This window comes from Marmota flaviventris, chromosome 6 (genome assembly GCF_047511675.1).
Source record: "Marmota flaviventris isolate mMarFla1 chromosome 6, mMarFla1.hap1, whole genome shotgun sequence".
NCBI lineage: Eukaryota > Metazoa > Chordata > Mammalia > Rodentia > Sciuridae > Marmota > Marmota flaviventris.
In genome coordinates, this window is record NC_092503.1 from 9201762 (window position 1) to 9220113 (window position 18352).

Consider the following 18352-nt stretch of genomic DNA (forward strand, 5'->3'; position numbering starts at 1 on the left):
TTATTTCTCCACTGTGTTTTAAAAAATTAAACTGAAAATAGGCTGGGGAAGCAGCTCAGAGGAAGAGTGCCTGCTTAGTATGTGCAAGGCCCTGGATTCAGTCCATGTGTGCACCACAAAAGAAATCCAAAGAAAACACCCGTAATTTTTCCATGAATGTGATAATGGAAGTTATTATCCTAGAATTTTTATGGTTGCATTAAAGTAGAGCTCAATGAGCAACGTTGCTATTTTAAAAGTAGAAAGTCAGTTTGACAAGCATGAGGTATCAACAGCAAATCAACACCGAGGATTCAGGGGCCTGTGAAACAAACTCCACTATGACCAGTGAGGATACCACCGGATCCTCTCCCCAAGAAGCAACTGCAAGGCTGAACAGCAGTGGCAAAACCACATCAGTCCTCTGCAGATAAGCAAAGGCAAACAGCCATCTCTCCCAGCTCCTGTGTGCTTTCCCACCCCTGCTGAAAGAACGCCAGGGCAGAGCGCTATGGAGACTGGCAGCGCTGCCTTCTTGCCAGGGCAGGAGGCAGTTCATCTATGTGAAGCCGACAGAGGGAGCTGCCTGTGTTTCAGATAGGAATGGAAGTGACAATGGTAGAGGCGGGTGAACAGGGAGCACCAATGACCCTACAGCTGAGATGGCTGAGCCAAGCACATTCCAGGGTCAGGGTGTGCACGAACAGCAGCAGCTGGACCAGGCCCACCTGAAGCTGCACACGTGTGAAGAGACAGGAAAGGGCTCAGGAAGCCTGGTGCAGCAGCACACACTCCACAGTCCCAGCTACCAGGGCTAACTTGGAAATGACCTGAGCTTTGAAAGTACTCTCCCTACCTACAGTTACCTGGACAGGACAGAAGCCCTATTGGCATGAGTTGCTGAGCACAACCTCTGTCCAATCAATCACTGGCCTGTCACCAATCTACATGGACACAGGAAGTAAGACTGATAAAATAAACAGGGCTGGGGTGTAGCAGTGCTCAAGAACTTGTGGTATAGTATGCGTGAGTGAGGCCCTGGGCTCAAATCACTAAAAAAAAAAGGATTTTGAAATATAACCACATATAAAAATAACTAAGCTGCAAGGGAGCCAGAATTCAGAGATTCTGCCAATGAAAGTTACTTAACGAAGCAAAAACAACTTTCAGGGAAGAAAAATCAGAATTTAGAGTTGCTAAAATATATTCCCCCAAGTCTCTAGTTTTCAACAAAAAAATGAGAGTACTGCACAGAAACAGCAAGATATGATCCACACTGAGAGAAAAAGCAGTCGAAAGAAGCTGTCTTGAGTGTCCTAAGATGTTGAATTTAGCAGCTTCTACAAATATGTTGAAAGAACTAACGGAAACTTGTTTTAAAAAAATTAAACAGAAGTATGATAAGCAATCAACAAACAGCTTCTCAAAGAGATGGAAATTATTTGAAGAAGCAAAAAAAAAAGAACCCCAGGGAATTAGCAGAATTGAAAGTACAATGACTGAAATAAAAAATTCCCTCTAGGGGCTCAACAGCAGATTCAGGATGGCAGGAGACAGAATCAGAGCATTTGAAGACGATCAATATAAATTCTTTAAGATCAAGAACAGAAAGAAAAAAATAATAAAATGAACAAGCCTTAGAACTCATCAAGCAACCAAATACCTACAACGGGAGTCCTGGAGGGAGAAGAAGAAAAAGAAGCAGAAAAGATATTTGAAGAAATAATGGCAAAAACCTTCCAAAATTTGATGAAAAACTTTTATCTACACTTCCAAGAAGTTCAACGAACCTCAATAAACTTTGTATTTGTACAACACATACAAAGGGATCCTCACCAAGATAAGCAGAACTAAACCACTGAAAGACGCAAACAAAAAGAAAATCATGAGGGCAGAAAGCCTGGTGCCGTCTGTGTGAGGCTGCGGAATGAAGGGCCGGCTTGGAATTGTCCCAAGGGTTTGTTAACTAACCAGTGGTTGAAATTTAATGATTTTTATTCTACTGAAAAACTTCATCTTTGTGAAAATTCTTCTGACATAGCTGGTTTGTCTCTAAACTATGCCTTTGGAAGTTATTTCATGCTTGGTAAGACTTTCATACCAGGTTCCAGAGACTAATTAAAAAAAAAAACACCAGTAGGAGGAACTCTTATTCCTCCACTTCATACAAACTTTACTTGGGTTTGCACCAAGCATGCCATGATACTATTTGGCATCCAGGGATAAACCCAATTCATTCAGTATTATTTCCCAAAGAACCAAATCCACAAAAAATGTTGGCTAGGAACTTTGTAAGGATATTGGTTATTAAAAAAAAAAGGATATATTGGTTATGAAGTCCACAGAAATGTCAGGACATCCTCTACTGGGCTTCCTCCTCCTCTCCTCCCAGGGCTCAGGAGGAGGAGAGTTTGTACACCCAATGACCTGTGGCAATCACAGGCAGAAGGCAAACCAGAGAGAAGCGGGGAAAGGCGGCTCCGTGTGCCTCAGTCTCCTCAGCACACATCCCAGTCAGCAGGCCAAAGCACAGCTGTTTTTAGACTGGGGGACTTTGCTTTCTTGCTTCTCTCTGCCACCTGCTTGGAGGCATGCCCATATTTCAAAAAACAAATAAAACAAAACTTAATATGGAAGGAGAACTGTGACTCTGAGGTGCTTTAAATAGCACTGAATTATCTGATTCAGAATTAATAATGTATTAAACCTAAATGATACAAGGAAGCCCCACAACCCTGAGACAGTCATTGAACTCGTTAAATCCTGTGGAGCGCATGCTGTGCCAACCAAGAGGCCAAAGGTGAGTGTCACACCAACAACAGACTGAAATTCAAAAATACGAAGAAAGGCAGGACTAATGTTTTCATGGAAAGAAATCTGAAAGCTGACACTTAAGCAATGAGGTGGCAAAAGGAGGGAGAGTGTCTACCCTGGGCGCAGGCAGGGGGACTCGGGAACCCTGTGGAGGAAGTGGCTCACTTCCACTCTCCACCCCGGCTCTTTGAGGGGCCTCATCAGCTCTCCAGCAGGGCTGCTGGGATGTGTCCATCTACCTAGAAGGGAAGCCCTTACTCTCTATTCTGAAATTTCTGAAAAAAATTTTCAAAAAAGAAAAAGAAAAATTTTAAAAATGAAATTTCCACCCCCCCATTTCTAGAAAAGTAAATATTAAACTAAGTAAAATACAAAGTAAAGCTTTGAGGGGAATGACTCTCTTCTCCCAGCCCCTCGGGTACCTCACTCTCACTCTCCACCCAGGCCTTCCTGCACTGTGGTTTCCTTCCACTGAACATTTCCTGCTTCTACTAAACCCCCTCCTCTCACCTCTGGAAAAGCTCAGTGTCTCCAAAAACCTCTGTAATGAGCCACAGCAGCAGAGTCCCTGAGCTCGCACACCCAGATTCCACACCAGGCTAGGGATGAAGACCAGAGAACAGGACAGCTCCCCAGCTCGGGAATAAATCCTGACTGTAATAAATCCTGACTGCTCGTTTACAAGATGCCCTGGCATCACGTGGTTACTTACCAGAATAATTGGGGGGGAGGGAAGTGGTGAGGGAAGCAGAACACTTTAAATAAACAAGAAAAGGGAAAGGGCAATAATCAATTACAAACACCTCTGTAGAAAGTGACACAGCTGGTCTGCATAGCCTCTTTACATTATTTAGGTCACAATTTTAATTTTCATTTTAGGCTTTCTAAATAATTTCTATTTTTTCAGGTGTCATTTTTTCACATTTTTAAAAAAAATGTACCTATTTCTTTTATAGGAGAAAATAAAGACAAAGACTGCTGGAATTCAAGGTACACCCACTAGAGCTCTGATAACAATTTGTTCCCCTCAGTGTGGGGGATCAAAACTGCTAGCAAATTTTATCAAAAATCCCATTAGTGTTCAGGTAACATCCAGACGTTACCAGAACATCTGTTCTGGCTCCCTTTTCAGATGTACTAACTACTGTTCCCACACTTGGGCACCCTGCTGCTCTAGAGAACCACATCCCCTGGCAGGAGGCCAACCTGACTGCATCCTTTTCCTTGTCCTATGCTCAGCGTGACACACACTCACCTGTGACCTGCTTGTCTGGAAGAGAAGGGATCGGAATGGCTGATCCAAACTTAACCAGGAGACGTTCATACAACCAGTCAAAGTGCTTATACCTGTGGTTTACAGATCGATTAGTGTTCTACAAAATAAGGGAAAGAGATGAGAAGTTACCAGTGTCCACTACAGAAAACAAGGGGAAAAGCAAGCAGCAGACAGCGTAGGGAGCACGGCTGTGTCCGACACTGTGCACTTACAGTAGGTGTTAACTGATATTCAATGTAGCTCTTCAGACCATACATTTTGGAGCCTTTCCTGGGATCTGCTACCACACAGTCAAATGTAGAGGTAGGATAAACCCACATCGGGCCATAATCTCCAACCTACACAATGATCCAGGAAAAGTTAATCTTATAACATGGAAAAACAGTACATACAATTGGTACAAATCAGTAAATGATTCTTTTAGGATTATAAGTCCTCTGGAAGGTTATTCTTACTCCTCTTCAAGAAGGTTCATAACTGGTCTCTGTTCCTATGAGAGGTCACATTTGAAGAACACACTTGTTGGGATGAACACACATGTAGGCAGCCTGGCCCACAAGGAGGAGAAACTGGCTCCCCATCTAGGCAAGTACTGGCTGGAACACAGTGCCTCTCTCTAGATCAGTTTCTCAAGCTATTTGTGAAAAGCCGTTTTAAAAAATTTCCCAATCTATTACAGACTAATAGTTTTACGAAGTAACAATTTACACATTTGGATTTCTCAATGATGTCAAATTACCATCAAATTTTCTAAACACTCTCATTTTTTGTACTTAACTCTGGGTGAACTAGTAACAGTTTTCAACTGGGCAACTGATCTGTGGATGATAATTCTGAGTAGCTCTGTTCAAAGCTACAGAAATGGCTAATTGGATTGGCCAGGATCTCACATCCATGGCTTTACTGTGGGCAGGGAGTTTTTATCTTGTCTCTCAAAAGCAAGAATTAGGTCAGATGTTTTCTCTTGGGGCTGTCTGTGCATTGGGTTGGCTCACTTCCTGTGCCGGGTATTCCACCTGCTAGGCAAGGTTTACCAAAAGACAGGCCCCATTCTTTCTCCACTGCCTTTTCCCATCTGTGACCAAGGGGCAAAGGCATAAATTCAGGTGAGGCTTCTTAGGCTTCCACTACAAAACTGGGGTTTCACTGGGGATGGGGTGAGGAAGGGAACTGGGCTAACATCTCTGTGGGGGTACCGGGAACTTGCATGTAAGTGTGGAGCCTGAGGATCATTTCTGCCAGGCACTGCTAACTGCCAACACCTGCAGTCCTGAATGTGGCCATTTCATCTTGTTTAGAACTATAAGGCTATAGAGGTGGCTGCAGAAGACATGGGTCCTGGGGCTCACACACAGGCTCCTGATATCACTCCCTGAATGACTGATAATTTCATGTTGGCTCTGGATCATCCATTTCAGAATGAATAGAAGCTTACAGATTTCTGAGATCCAGACTGTAGGACCAGTGGATCCCATCAAAGAACATATAAAGAACAGGAGTCTTGGGTGGCTCAGCGGTAGAGCACTTACCTAGTGCTTGTGAGGTGCTGGGTTTGATCCTCAGCACGACTTAAAAATAACAAATAAAATGAAGATATTGTATCCAATAATAACTAAAAAAAGAACAGGAGTCCTTATGATCTTGAGGATGTTAACTTCTTGAATTGGAATAGAAAAGTACTAAATTATGTAATCTAGGAATAAAGTAAAAAAAAAAAAAAAAACAATATGTAAAGGGAACACTTTCCAGGAAAGAAATCCACTCAGATTCAGGGAGAAATGAAAATAGTTTATAAAACAGCTTTTAATCTTACAGTTAGAAAAAGCAAGAAGAGTAAAAAGGAAATGAGAAGACCATGTGTTTTGGCTTGAAAGAAGAGAGCTTTGTGCAGGCTGAGATCTCTAAGGGAAAACCAGCAAATTTAAGGGAAAAGAGTGACAACCAGTCCTCTTTCTTTCTCAAGGTGGACAAGGGAAAAGTAGGATGAAGTATGAAAGTCCAGGTCTTTAGGTCAGGAAGGCAACCGAGGAGGACTGGAGTAAGGGACTAAAGAGAAGGTCTCTGAGAACCAACAGCCATGCTGCCCCCAGAGGGGCCGGAATGCAGGACGCTCTCCGAAAGCTTCAGAGTAGAACCCGAGGGCACCTTGGGGAACTTCCCTCATGACTGGCACTGAGGGGCAGGGTTGGCCACGTCCCCGGGGCCATATTTCACCAGTGGGAAGGGCTACTTGTACTTTCCAAATAGAGAAGCAGGTCTCTGGGTTCTCCTGGCTTCCTGAAGACTGTGGCTTTGCTCAGCTTCCCTTTCCATGCAAGAGGCCCTCACAGGCAGCCCTGCCTCTACCTAAAGCTCGTGAGACAGGGCCAGGCCCAGCTTTCCACACTGGTCCACCACTGTCACCCCCAGACAAAGTCCACTTAATGAAGGTGAGGGCAGAGCCATGGGCTCTTGATTCTGTTGAGTTCTAAATTTAACCAAAAGAATAATTAGAGACACACACACACACACACACACACACACACGTGTAAAGGGAACACTTCCAGGAAAGAAATCCACTCAGATGCAAGGAGGAATGAAAAAATTATTAAAAGCCTGGCACAAACAAACAAACAAAAAATCAAATAATTGTTAATTCGACTACTACTTTTGGTAAGGTATACCCCAAATTTGCTTTGAGGGAAAAGATAAAAGGGGCTCCACTGTCTGGAGGTTTCTAGGATTTGAAGCTTTTCAAAGATGTGGGAACAAGTAATTAAAGCATCCAGTATGATTCCTGCAATTTCATCAAGTCCAGAACCAAAAATTATAGAACCAGACCAGTGTCTTCTCATCCTTGTTGGCATCATGGCAATTCTACCCTAGGCTGCCCCACCTCACATTTCATAGGGTTAAGTGGATAGGGTCAGAAAATAGCCAGAATTTCATTTGGGAACATGCAGCTAGATCAAAACATGGGATGAAACCAAAGAGCCTGTGTCACTCTGCATAATGATCAGTATTCTAAGACAGGGTTGGTGTTGTTAGCGCCCAGCTTCCACTGCTTGAGCTGACAGCTGGCCTTCCGCAAGAAGCACTGTGACCAGCATACTGGGAAAAGGACCTGATTCTGACAGCATGCTCGCACTTTCCAAGGTGGAACTGAAACATCTGAACTGAGCTTATTAGCTGAAGTAGGTAGAAAAACAGCATGCAAAATATACACATTAGAAAAGGTTTAAAAGACTATGTCTATGAAGTGTTGCTTCAATATCAATAATTTCAAAGATTAAAAACAAAAAATATCTGGATAATATTCAGGCACTAATTTAAGCTAATTATCTTTAACATTCCTAAAATACTAGGATATCATCAATTATTTGGGACATAAATCTGTTTAAAAATACTTTCCAGAAGACTGATAACCCTTTTAGCTGTAAGGCATTAAGAAAGACCTTAATTAGAAACAAAGCAAACAAACAAAAATGAACAAACTTACGATGATGGGAATTTTCTCTTTGGGTTTTGCTAGTTGCTTGGCCAACAAATACTGTTCCATTCCAGGTTTTGCAAATCCAGGAAATCTAACCATGAGGATAAATGCTGTGAGTCTTAATGCCTTTCCTCAGAAATTTTCCAAGTCTCACCATGTTTCCCTGATACCCCAGCTTTAACCTTGTTGTATCTTTCAGATGCACCAGAACTGGAGTGTGGTAAATAAAACCTGATGTAAACAGATTGTTCAATGGCCAGCGCATCATTTAATTACGCTCCAGAGCACTTTGATTTCAGAAGGTGTGATATTCATTGGTTCCCTGTTTGCCTAACTGGATCTGAAACCATCTATCACCAACATTGTAAAGGGAAACCTGAAAAAGGCCCCTCCCATGCCCTATTACCCAGCACACCAATTTGAGTTGGCCACATGGAGCAATGGGTACACAAAGGCATTCTACTTCGAAAGTACAGGTGCCTTTTAACACATTCATGCAGGGTGACCTCAGTTAGGCCAAGAATGCAGACTCTGTTCACAAGCATCTGTGCCATTTTATTTTGGAATGCCTTCAGGGTCAGCTTATGAGACAGGATAGAAGTCTTCCTAGTCAGCAGACCCCAAGCATCATAAATGCATATGGCTACAACTCTACATTCAAAGGAAATATCTAAAACTGCAGAACAACTAGAATAGGTGCACAGTGATCCAAAGTGCTACTTCTCAAAAAGAAAATGTGTTTTAGAATTTACTAAAAAATCCTGAAAGCAAAATACCTAAAATTGGGGGGAAAATTTACTTTTACAAATCCCAGCCTGCTTCTAATTTCATTCATATACCGAGCCAAAGGCCAGCATGATGCTCAGGGGTTGGTACCTTTCTTTCATTCTTAACTGGCTTCCCAGAAGTCCCCATACCCTAGACATGCTTTAAAACGCAGCCCAGACAGGGAAGAACAAAGAGGAGTCTTGGAGTCGGTGGCTCTGGATGTGAACCGTAGCTCCAGCACTCAGGTGGTTTCCCCAGAGAAGAATGGAACTGAGACGACCCATGTTCTTGGGTGATAAGGGAATTGAGGGGTGTGAAGAACCCAGTATGGAGATACTCAGTGCAGCCTTGGGGGGATCCCTCTCTGTGCTTCCTCAGCATTCTGTACTCAGATGCCTGCTACACAATTTATCCCACTTAATGCCACTGTCCATTTACACACTACAGCAGACTAGAGGGACTTCAGAGAAAGTATTAGTATTTCCAGGACCTGAACCAGTCCTGAGGACATACTAAATACTTAATGAACTAGCAGGCTAACATGGTCCTTTCATTAAAGGACCTCTGGGAACCAGATACTGCAATAACTCCCTGACCAGATGGTGATTAAGCTGAGCACAGAAAGCACATCACATTTTTTAGTATTCTTATGGACCATGACAAAATTCTAGCATTCTGTGTACATCCAGCTATGGCAATGTAATTTATCAATTATTGAGCATTATCAAAATAGATCTTAAAATGCTCAAGCATATTTAAATTATTTGTCTCCCTTTTAGTATAAGGTTTATATTATATGAGTTGAATACAGCTGACAATAAAAAGCTGTAAATCCATTTTAAAAATTTTCATAACTGTTCAAAGTGACTCATGTGTATTAGTCTAGTTAAGTAAAAATGCATGTGACTTCAATTATTCCCAGCACCACAGAGAGAAGGAAGCCTGAGAAGAATAGGGTTACATGGAGACTACTCTAGTTTGGCTTCAACCTGGAATGACATTTTAGAGCAGAAAGAGTGCTTAATTAAAGCCAACCTCTTTGCTTTAGAGACAGGGAAACTGAAATTCAAACATGTCATCAAACTCAGAGTTTGAGAGCCAGTGCAGGGCAGGGCAGGGCAGGGCAGGGCAGCTGTGTGAGTCAGCCTCACACAATGGCTAGGAAACATGGCCACTGGTTTTTCTTAGTCTCTGCTTTTCAAAATCGGTCCAAGAGACAGATTATATTTAAATGGGATTTAAAAATTATATTAAGGCTTAAAGAACAACTGAGAGAAACAGACATCACTACTGACCATACTGAGAATTTCATATTTGAATCTAAAAACAAGGTATGGTAATAATGAATGACTAAATTTATTATGCACCTGACCATGAAAACACATAATGGGAGACACTGGAGAGAGGTGGAAGGGACCTACTTAATCCCTGGGGTGATTTCAATAGACTCTGGAATGTGTGGGCCTCCTCTAGACCTTGGCTCCAGATAACAGCCAAATATTACGTTTTCAGTTCTTTTCCATACACATTAAGAACTTTTTAAAATTAGAGCTTTATAGTTATACATAGTAGTTGGGTTCTTCCCGACAAACTAACACATGCATGGAATTCAATTTCAGTTCATGATCCTGACTTTTCCCCACTCCTTTTCCCTCACAGTTTGTCTTTCTCTATTCTACTAAACTTTCTTTCACTCAATCTATTTATTTATGTCAGATTGGTTCTTTTTACTTATACATAAAGGTGAGGTTCCCTGTGGTATACTTATATATGCACATAACATGAATTTTTAAGAATCCACTCTGTATGACCTCCCCTTTCCCATCCCTCCACTGTCTCTTGATCATCTTCTTTTACAATACTGATCTTCCCTTTATCTTTATGATATCCTATCCTTCCTTCTTCTTTCCTTTATTTTACTCTAGCTTCCTCATATAAAAGAAAACAGCCTTGAGTTTCTGAGTGTGGCTTATTTCACTTAGCACGATATTCTCCATTTCCATTCATTTACTGGCAAATGCCAATAATTTCATTCTTTTTTTATGGCTGGGTAGAACTCCATTGTGTGTGTCCACATGTGTATACATATAATACACAAACACACACTTCACAATTTCTTAATCCATTCACCTGTTGATTGGCACCTGAGTTGATTTCATAATTAGCTATTGTGAGTTGTGCTGCTATTAAACACTGAGGTGGCTGTATTGCTATAGCATGGTGACTTTGGATTTTTGGGGAAAATACTAAGGAGTGGGATGGCTGGGTTATGTGGTGGGTCCACCCCTAGTTTTTTGAGGAATCTCCATATTGCTTTGCAGAGTGGTTGCACTAGTCTGTAGTCCCAACAATAATGTGTAAGTATATCTTTTCCCCCAAAAGCTCACCTGCATTTATATTTGTTTGTATTCTTGATCATTGCCACTCTGACTGAAGAAAGATAAAATTTTAATGTAGTTTTGATTTGCATTTCCCCAATTGCTAGAGATGTTGAGCATTTTTTCATATATTTAAACCAATCTTGCATCCCAGAAATGAAACCCACTTGTTCATGGTGTATTTAGAATGTGGTTTGCTAATATTTTATTAAGAATTTTTGCATCTATGTTCATCAGGAATATTGGTCAGTAGATTTCTTTCCTTGTTGCATCTTTGTAGAGTTTTGGTTTCAGGGTTATACTGGCTTCACAGAATGTATTTGGGAGTGTTCCCTCCCTTTCAATTTCATGGAATAATATGAGAAAGACTGGTGTTAGTTCTTTAAAGGTCTTTTCTGGAAGGCTTTTCATTGCTGTTTCAACTTCATTACTTGATATTGGTCTGTTTAGATTTTCTATATCTGATTCAATCTGGGCAGGTAACATGTGACTAGAAATCTGTCAATGTCTTCTATATTTTCCAGTTTATTAGAGTATATATTTTCAAAATAAAGTTCTGATAATCCTCCAGATTTCAGAAGGGTCTGTGGTGAGATCTCCTTTTCCATTTCTGATCTTGTTGACTTGAGTCTTCTCTTTCTTTTGGTTAGTTTGGCTAAGGGTATGTTAACCTTATTTATCTTTTCAAAGACCCAACACTTTGTGACACTGATCCTGTATGTTGTTTTCTTATTTTCAATTTCACTGTTTTTGGCTCTGATCTTAATTACTTCCTATCTTCTACTAGTTTTGGAGCTGGTTTGTTCTTTTTCTAAGGCCTTGTAGTAGAGCATAAGTTTATTTATTCAGGACCTATTTTTTAATGTAAGCACTCAGTGCTATACATTTTCCTCTTAGAACTGCTTTCATACTGTCCCAGAGATATGCTGTATCTCTGTTCTCGTTAGTTTTTAATAATTTCTTTATTTCTATTCTCATTTCTTCTTCAAGCCTTTCTTTTTTTTTTTTTTTGAGGGGGGTGTGTTAGTACCAGGGATTGAACCCAGGGGTGCTTAACCACGGAGCCACACCCCCCAGTCCTTTTTAAGATAGGGTCTCACTAAGTTGCTTAGGGGTTTGCCATTTTGCTGATGCTGGCTTTGAACTTGCAATCCTCCTGCCTCAGCCTCCTAAGCCACTGTACTACAGGTGTGTGCCATCATGCCTTGCCTTTGAACCATTCTTTTTTTTTTTAGTTGTAGATGGACACAATACCTTTATTTTATTCATTTTTATGTGGTGGTGAGGATGGAACCCAGTGCCTCACACATGCTAGGCAAGCGCTCTATCACTGAGCCACAACCCTGGCCCTATTTTGTGTTTTATTTAGAGACAGGGTTTCACGAAGTTGCTCAGCACCTTACTTTTTGCTGAGGCTGGCTTTGAACTCACAATCCTCCTGCCTCAGCCTCCTGAGCTGCTGGGATTACAGGCATGTGCCATCGCGCCCAGCTGGGGGTTGATTTTTAGCTCCCGTGTGTAGTTAATCTTTTGAGTATACTTTGTAGTGCTGGCTTGGTGCTCATGAATTCTTTTAGTTTATTCTTGTTATGGAAAGTATTTGTTTCCCCCTTGGATTTGCTACTAGCTTTGCTGAGTATAGTAACTTTGAATGGCAGTTGTTTTCTTTTAGACCTTAGAATATCTCATTCCAGGCCCTCCTTGATTTTAGGGTCTGAAGTGAGAAATTAGAAGTGAGCCTTACTGGTTTGCCTCTAAATTGGATGAATATTCTTTAATAACTACTTTGAATCATGAACTTGGAACACTTAAAAACAAGTATTAGTAATTTTAGAAAACAAGCTATTTGAAACAAAAGTACCTGAAGAAGAAGAGTACTTGAAGGCTCTGAGGGATGACATACTTTTTTGTCTTTCAAGTTACACTCTGAAGTATACTATATAAACTTACTAGAATTCTCTACCAAAAATCTTACAGTGCTAAGTCCATATTCACTCTTTGCCACATGCATTCTTGTTAAGCAGTAAGATTGCAAGTATTATAAAAAAACATTTTTTCTTTAAGATAAATCTAATCTTAAAGAAAATAGATCTCGGGAACATATTCATTGTAGTTTAGGAATACGTGCTTTGGGTATTGATGGCCTGGAATTCTGGCTAGGTCACTTGCCACCTGTGTGAGCTTGAGCGTTTCCTGACCTCCCTGGCCTTCAGTTTTCCCCCACATTAAGACAGGGACTATATGTACCACAAAGGGACATGAAAATGCATGCAAATGATTTTGTACGATGCCTGGGACATGGTTAGTTATTAATAAGAGTAGAACTTTTAAGAGACAGCTGTTATTGCCAGGAATGGTGGCAAATTCCTGTAACCCCACGGGCTCAGGAGACTGAGGCAGGAGGATTGTAAGTTCAAAACCAGTCTCAGCAACTTAGAAATTTAACAAAACCCTGTCTCAAAATAAAAAATGTAAGGGGCTAGGGTTGTGACTCAAGTGGTAGCGCGCTCACCTAGCACACGTGAGGCACTGAGGTCGTTTCTCAGCATCACATAAAAACAAAATATTGTGTCCACCTAAATCTAAAAAAATATTTATAAAAATATAAATAAATAATAAAAATTTTTTAAAAAGGGCTGGGGATGTTGCTTAGTAGTTAAGTGCCTCTGGGCTTAAACCCTGGTATCCCCCCCTCAAAAAGTGTAGCTGATATCAATATTATTTTTAGCTTTCTTTAGCTTTATACATATATTTACATTTCTTATTAGTAATTATTTTTAGCAATGATAGCTAAATATATCATGGAGTTTATAAAGTAAAATAAAAGTTATTTGGTAGATCATTAAATGGAATTAATATTTTGCTTATAAAATGATTTTAAAAAATCAACTTGCAAGCTAAGATGCAAATTAAAATGGCCAAGCCATATCCAAAACTCAATAGATTACTGAACACAGAAGAAGCCAACTGCCTCCTTGTATTTGAGATATATTATTAAACTCAGAGCCTGGCTTCCTCGTCTCCTTTTGAAGCTTACTTGTTAAGTGGCAGCTTCATGGAGGAGGCCCCAGGACGACTGTTTCCCCGCTGGACACCTGCTTCTGCTGACTCTGAGTCCTTAAAGTAAGGAGAAGAGGACTTGGGGTCATCCCAGTCTTCATCCCAGTCATCGTCATCACCAGTTGCTAGAGGTGAGAACAGAAGAACATCAGTAAAAAAAATAACAAAATAAAATTACTTAATTTTCTGATAACAACTACTGAACAAACTAGCTAATTTTTTGACAGGCAGAAAAAAGGATGTAGTATAGGAGTATAATGTAGGTGTTAAGAGAACAGGCTTTGCAGTCAGACAATTTTAGGCTTGAATCATGACAAAAGACAAATGATAAAAGACAAAAAAGTGCAAAAGATAAATTAGAAACACAGGTCAACTGACTTTTGACAAGGGCACTAAGACGACTCAATGGGGAAAGGATAGACTCCTTTATCCATGGTTTTACTTGCTGCAGTTTTAGTTACCCAGAGTCAACCATGGTCCAAAAATATTAAATGGAAAATTTCAGAAACAAACCAGTACTAAGTTATAAACTGCACTATTTCACATTGCATGATGAAACCTGGTGACTTCCTGCTCCATCCTACTGGGGATGCAGATCACTTCTCTGTCTGCTTATCCATGCTGGATACACCATCACCTATCAGTCAGCCAGCTGGGTCATGAGGTGGACTGGCTGAGGTATCTCAGTGTTCAGGTAACCCTTATTTTATTTAATAATGCCTCCAAAGCACAAACATAGTGAGGCTGAAAATTCAGATGTGACAAAGAAGCTGTAAAGTGCTTCCATTGAGCAAAAAAGGAGGAATTCTTGACTTAAGAAGGAAAAAAATTATGGACTGAGTTTGCTAAAATTTATACTAAGAACAACTCTTCTACCCATGAAATCAGGAAGAAGGAAAAAGAAATCCTTGCTAGTTTTGCTGTCACATCTCAAATTGCAAAAAATTGATTATAGTGTATGATAAGTACTTGGTTAAGATAGAAAAAGCATTAAATCATAGATTTTCATATTGCAGTTTTGGACATCACTATGGGTCTTGGAACATATTCCCCCAGAGAAGGGGGACTACTATAACCCAATTAGAAATGGACAAAAGACCTAAATAAATACTTTTCCAGATATACAAATTGCTGACAGATTTATAAAAAGATGCTCAACATCGCTAGTCATCAGAGAAATTCAAATCAAAATCACAAGAAGGTATCATCATCTCACAGGTGTTAGGATGGCAATGATCAAAAAGTCAAGAGATACAGATTATTGGCAAGGGTTCAGAGAAAAGGTAATCCTCGTGCATTTCTAATGGGAATGTGGGTGGGCAAACACTGAGTGATTTCACTTACATGTGGAATCCTTGAAAAGATGAACTTACAGGAGCAGAAAGAAGAATGCCAAGGGTGGGCAGGACAGGAGAGGAGAGGAGGAGTGCAGAGGGAGGCATACAGTCTCCCACAGCCCAGGTGGCCCCTTACTCTTATTCATGAAACTGGCCCTTCAGGTGTGTGAATCTAGGACTCCTTGACTGAGACAGGACTGAACGTTATAATTCATGATGGTCTACATTTGGACTCAGGTTTTTTTTTTTTTTTTTTCCTCTTTTTTATTAGTGAGTAAGAGCAACTGTGAACAGTTCTTTTGAATAAAATCTATTTTTAACTCAGATGACCCAGTGTGATATTGTGATATAATAAACATATATTTGATCTCTGCCCCAGTTTCCAGCAAAGGACTCCTAAAATACTTGTAGTTTCCAGAGCAAGAGGAATGCTAGGTGAATTTTTTGTTCTAACACAGTTGTCTCTTGGTATCTGGGGGTAAGAGACTGTGATTGATTTCAGGACTGACCACCCTCAAAGTCTAAAATCCTCAGACACTTCAAGCTCATTTTATTAGATGGTACAGTATTTCCATTATCACTTATACATACATCCTCCTGTATCCTGTAAGCCATCTCTAAACTGAATATTTATGCTACATTGACAGTTGTTTCAGTATTGTTCAGGGAAGAATGACAAGGAAGAAAAATGACCCTCTGCAACACATTGGCAACAGTAAGTGAAGTGCTTCCTTGAGCTCTGCCAACAGCTCCAGCAGATTAATGGGACCCAAACAGGGCATCCCATGGCTGACTCCAAGCAGGCAGTGTCAGGGACTGAGGTACACCGCAGGACCCCTAGCCAGTCAATACCTGCTGCAAAACTGCTTGGTGCATAGGGTTGGCCACTGAAGTGTGCCGTGTGCGCTAAGTGTGGGAAAAACAAAACCAGATTGGTTTTCTTGCCTCTCACCCAGGTTCCTACCAGTCACTTACAGTGGGACCCTGTCCTCACCTGGTCCTTGGTAAGCTTGGGGGTGGCCAAAGGCAGAGTCCCAGTTGTTGGCAGAGTTTCTCTGGGGGCCAGTCCCCTCGGGCTTGGCCCCCCAGCCATCTGAACCATCCCAGTTCCCAGATTTGGAGGCGCTCCAGGCTGACCAAGGGTCATTGCCACTGCTGACCTGGTGTGAGGGGGAGAAAGATATCCGTGACTTCTGGAAAGTGTGACTTAACTCAGCAACAACCAAACACAACGCAAGTGCTGAAAAAATCCAAGAAAAATTCTCTTAATTTTAAAATCTCAGTATTTTTTTCCTTTGAATGTATAGGAAAGCACAAAATGGGAGTGTTGCCCTCCTTTTCCTGGTATCCACATCCTGCTGTACTTTCTCAGGAACTCTGATAACAGAAACAAAGAAAGTAGTAGACTAGGATGGAGCCCTTTTTCTTCTTCCTCCCCAGAAGTAACTTTTTTTGTGTTCATTCCCATGTGTTTTTGTAAGTCCACCGCACATGTACACACTCACAAATAACAACTGTTTTATGGGTTAAAACTGAAATAAGGGACTGGGGTTGTGGCTCAGTGGTGGAGCGCTTGCCTGACAAGTGTGAAGCACTGGGTTCGATCCTCAGCACCATAAATAAATAAATAAATAAAATACAGGTATTGTGTCCATCTACAACCAAAAAAATATTTTAAAAAACTGAAACAATGTCATATTGTATGTCTTGCAAGTTGTTTTTCAATCAACACTGTATTTTGGATTATACATGATGATGATGAGGACCTGTTTTATAGCAATCTGTTGTATTTTTAGGCTTTTATTTTTACTTGAAAAAGTAATACAAGCACAGGAAAAAAATTTCAAGTGGAATAAAAGGATATGCAATTAAACATGCCTACTACCCTAAGATGCCAGTAACTCTTTCAGAGACAACCACTACTATCAAAAGTAAAACCTGCAACAAAATTAGTTATAGATCTAATTGGCTTTTATTCAAGATTCATGAACTGGGCAGTTTCCAACCTACAACATAGAATGAGAATTCACAGAAGGCAAAGGTTTTTTTTTTTTTTTTTTTTTTTTAGGTAGGAACAAAAAATAGAATAATAAAAACAGCAGCTAAATCAGGTTTATTTATTTATTTTTTTGGTAAGGAATAAAGGGCTAGTTTTTGCTATAAAGGGCTAAAAAGGACTTCCTTCCTTCCCCCAACTCAGGTGGACTCTCCTGTTTTCTGGAAAAGCTGGTCTCCTTGGGATGGATCTGCTTCCTTACATTTCAGTTTGCTTATGCAGCATTTAGCAGGAAGGATCCCATTATGGGGCCTAGGACAAGAGCCCAGGCCAGAATAAGGGCCTCTTATATTTCTGTCTAACCTCAGTAGACATTTACTGCAAAATCCAAAGCACAGAGATTCTTTTTTGTTTTAAAACCATGTAAGTAGGTCCAATTCTGCATTCTGTTCTGCACTTTGTTTTCCTCTTTTCTGGCGGGGGGTGGTGGTGGTGGTGGTGGCGGGGGAGGGGGTGTTACTGGGAATTGAACTCATCCCCACATCCCCAGCCCTAGTTTGTATTTTATTTAGAGACAGGGTCTCACTGAGTTGCGGAACACTTTGCTTTTGCTGAGGCTGGCTTTGAACTTGTGATCCTCCTGCCTCAGCCTCCTGAGGTGTTAGGATTACAGGTGTGTGCCACCGTGCCCATTTCTTTCTCATTTACTGGCATGATATATCCTCTAAGGTGTAGCAACACATATGGACACAATAATGTTCTTTTACATGTCTCCAAAGAATTTCATTGTATTTAATTCCCCAAATTTAATAAATTCATTTATCTTGTTTTCAATACAATATTACAATGTATAGTTTTGAACATCTTTTCCTATGTATCCCATAGAAATATGACAAATGCTCAGAAGAAAAATTCCTGGGATAAAGATATGTGTAATTAGAATAAGTGGGTTTTGTTGGGATGCTTTTACAGAGACTGCAGGTGTGTTTCCTCATTCCTACCAGCATGCTGGGGGTTTCTGTCATGCACAACTAGAGGCTACAAAACTTAAAAGTATTTAAAAAATATTTTCCCTCACTATTCTTTTGAGCAGTTTTTAATGTATTTATCAATCTGTGGAGGAAATCTTGGAATCAGTAACACACAGCCCCATACTTTCAGCACTATTTAAACAGGATCCTGTAGCCTGCCTTCCAACCCAACTACCCAATATGTCTGGAAATTACTTCAGTATAAGAAATAACACAGGAGGCCAGCTTAATATTTTCTTGT

General features: G+C 40.5%; 1 protein-coding gene across 1 annotated transcript in view; it reads right to left on the minus strand.

The window, feature by feature from the left end:
• Positions 1–18352, minus strand: part of Snx9 (sorting nexin 9) — a 105533-nt gene that overhangs the window by 20395 nt on the left and 66786 nt on the right. Inside the window, exons 5-9 of the mRNA XM_027939496.3 lie at positions 16079–16244; positions 13725–13872; positions 7548–7632; positions 4282–4407; positions 4049–4166 (exon numbers count right to left, since the gene is read on the minus strand). Coding sequence (XP_027795297.2) covers positions 4049–4166; positions 4282–4407; positions 7548–7632; positions 13725–13872; positions 16079–16244 — 643 coding nt within the window. The remainder of the gene's footprint in view (positions 1–4048; positions 4167–4281; positions 4408–7547; positions 7633–13724; positions 13873–16078; positions 16245–18352) is intronic.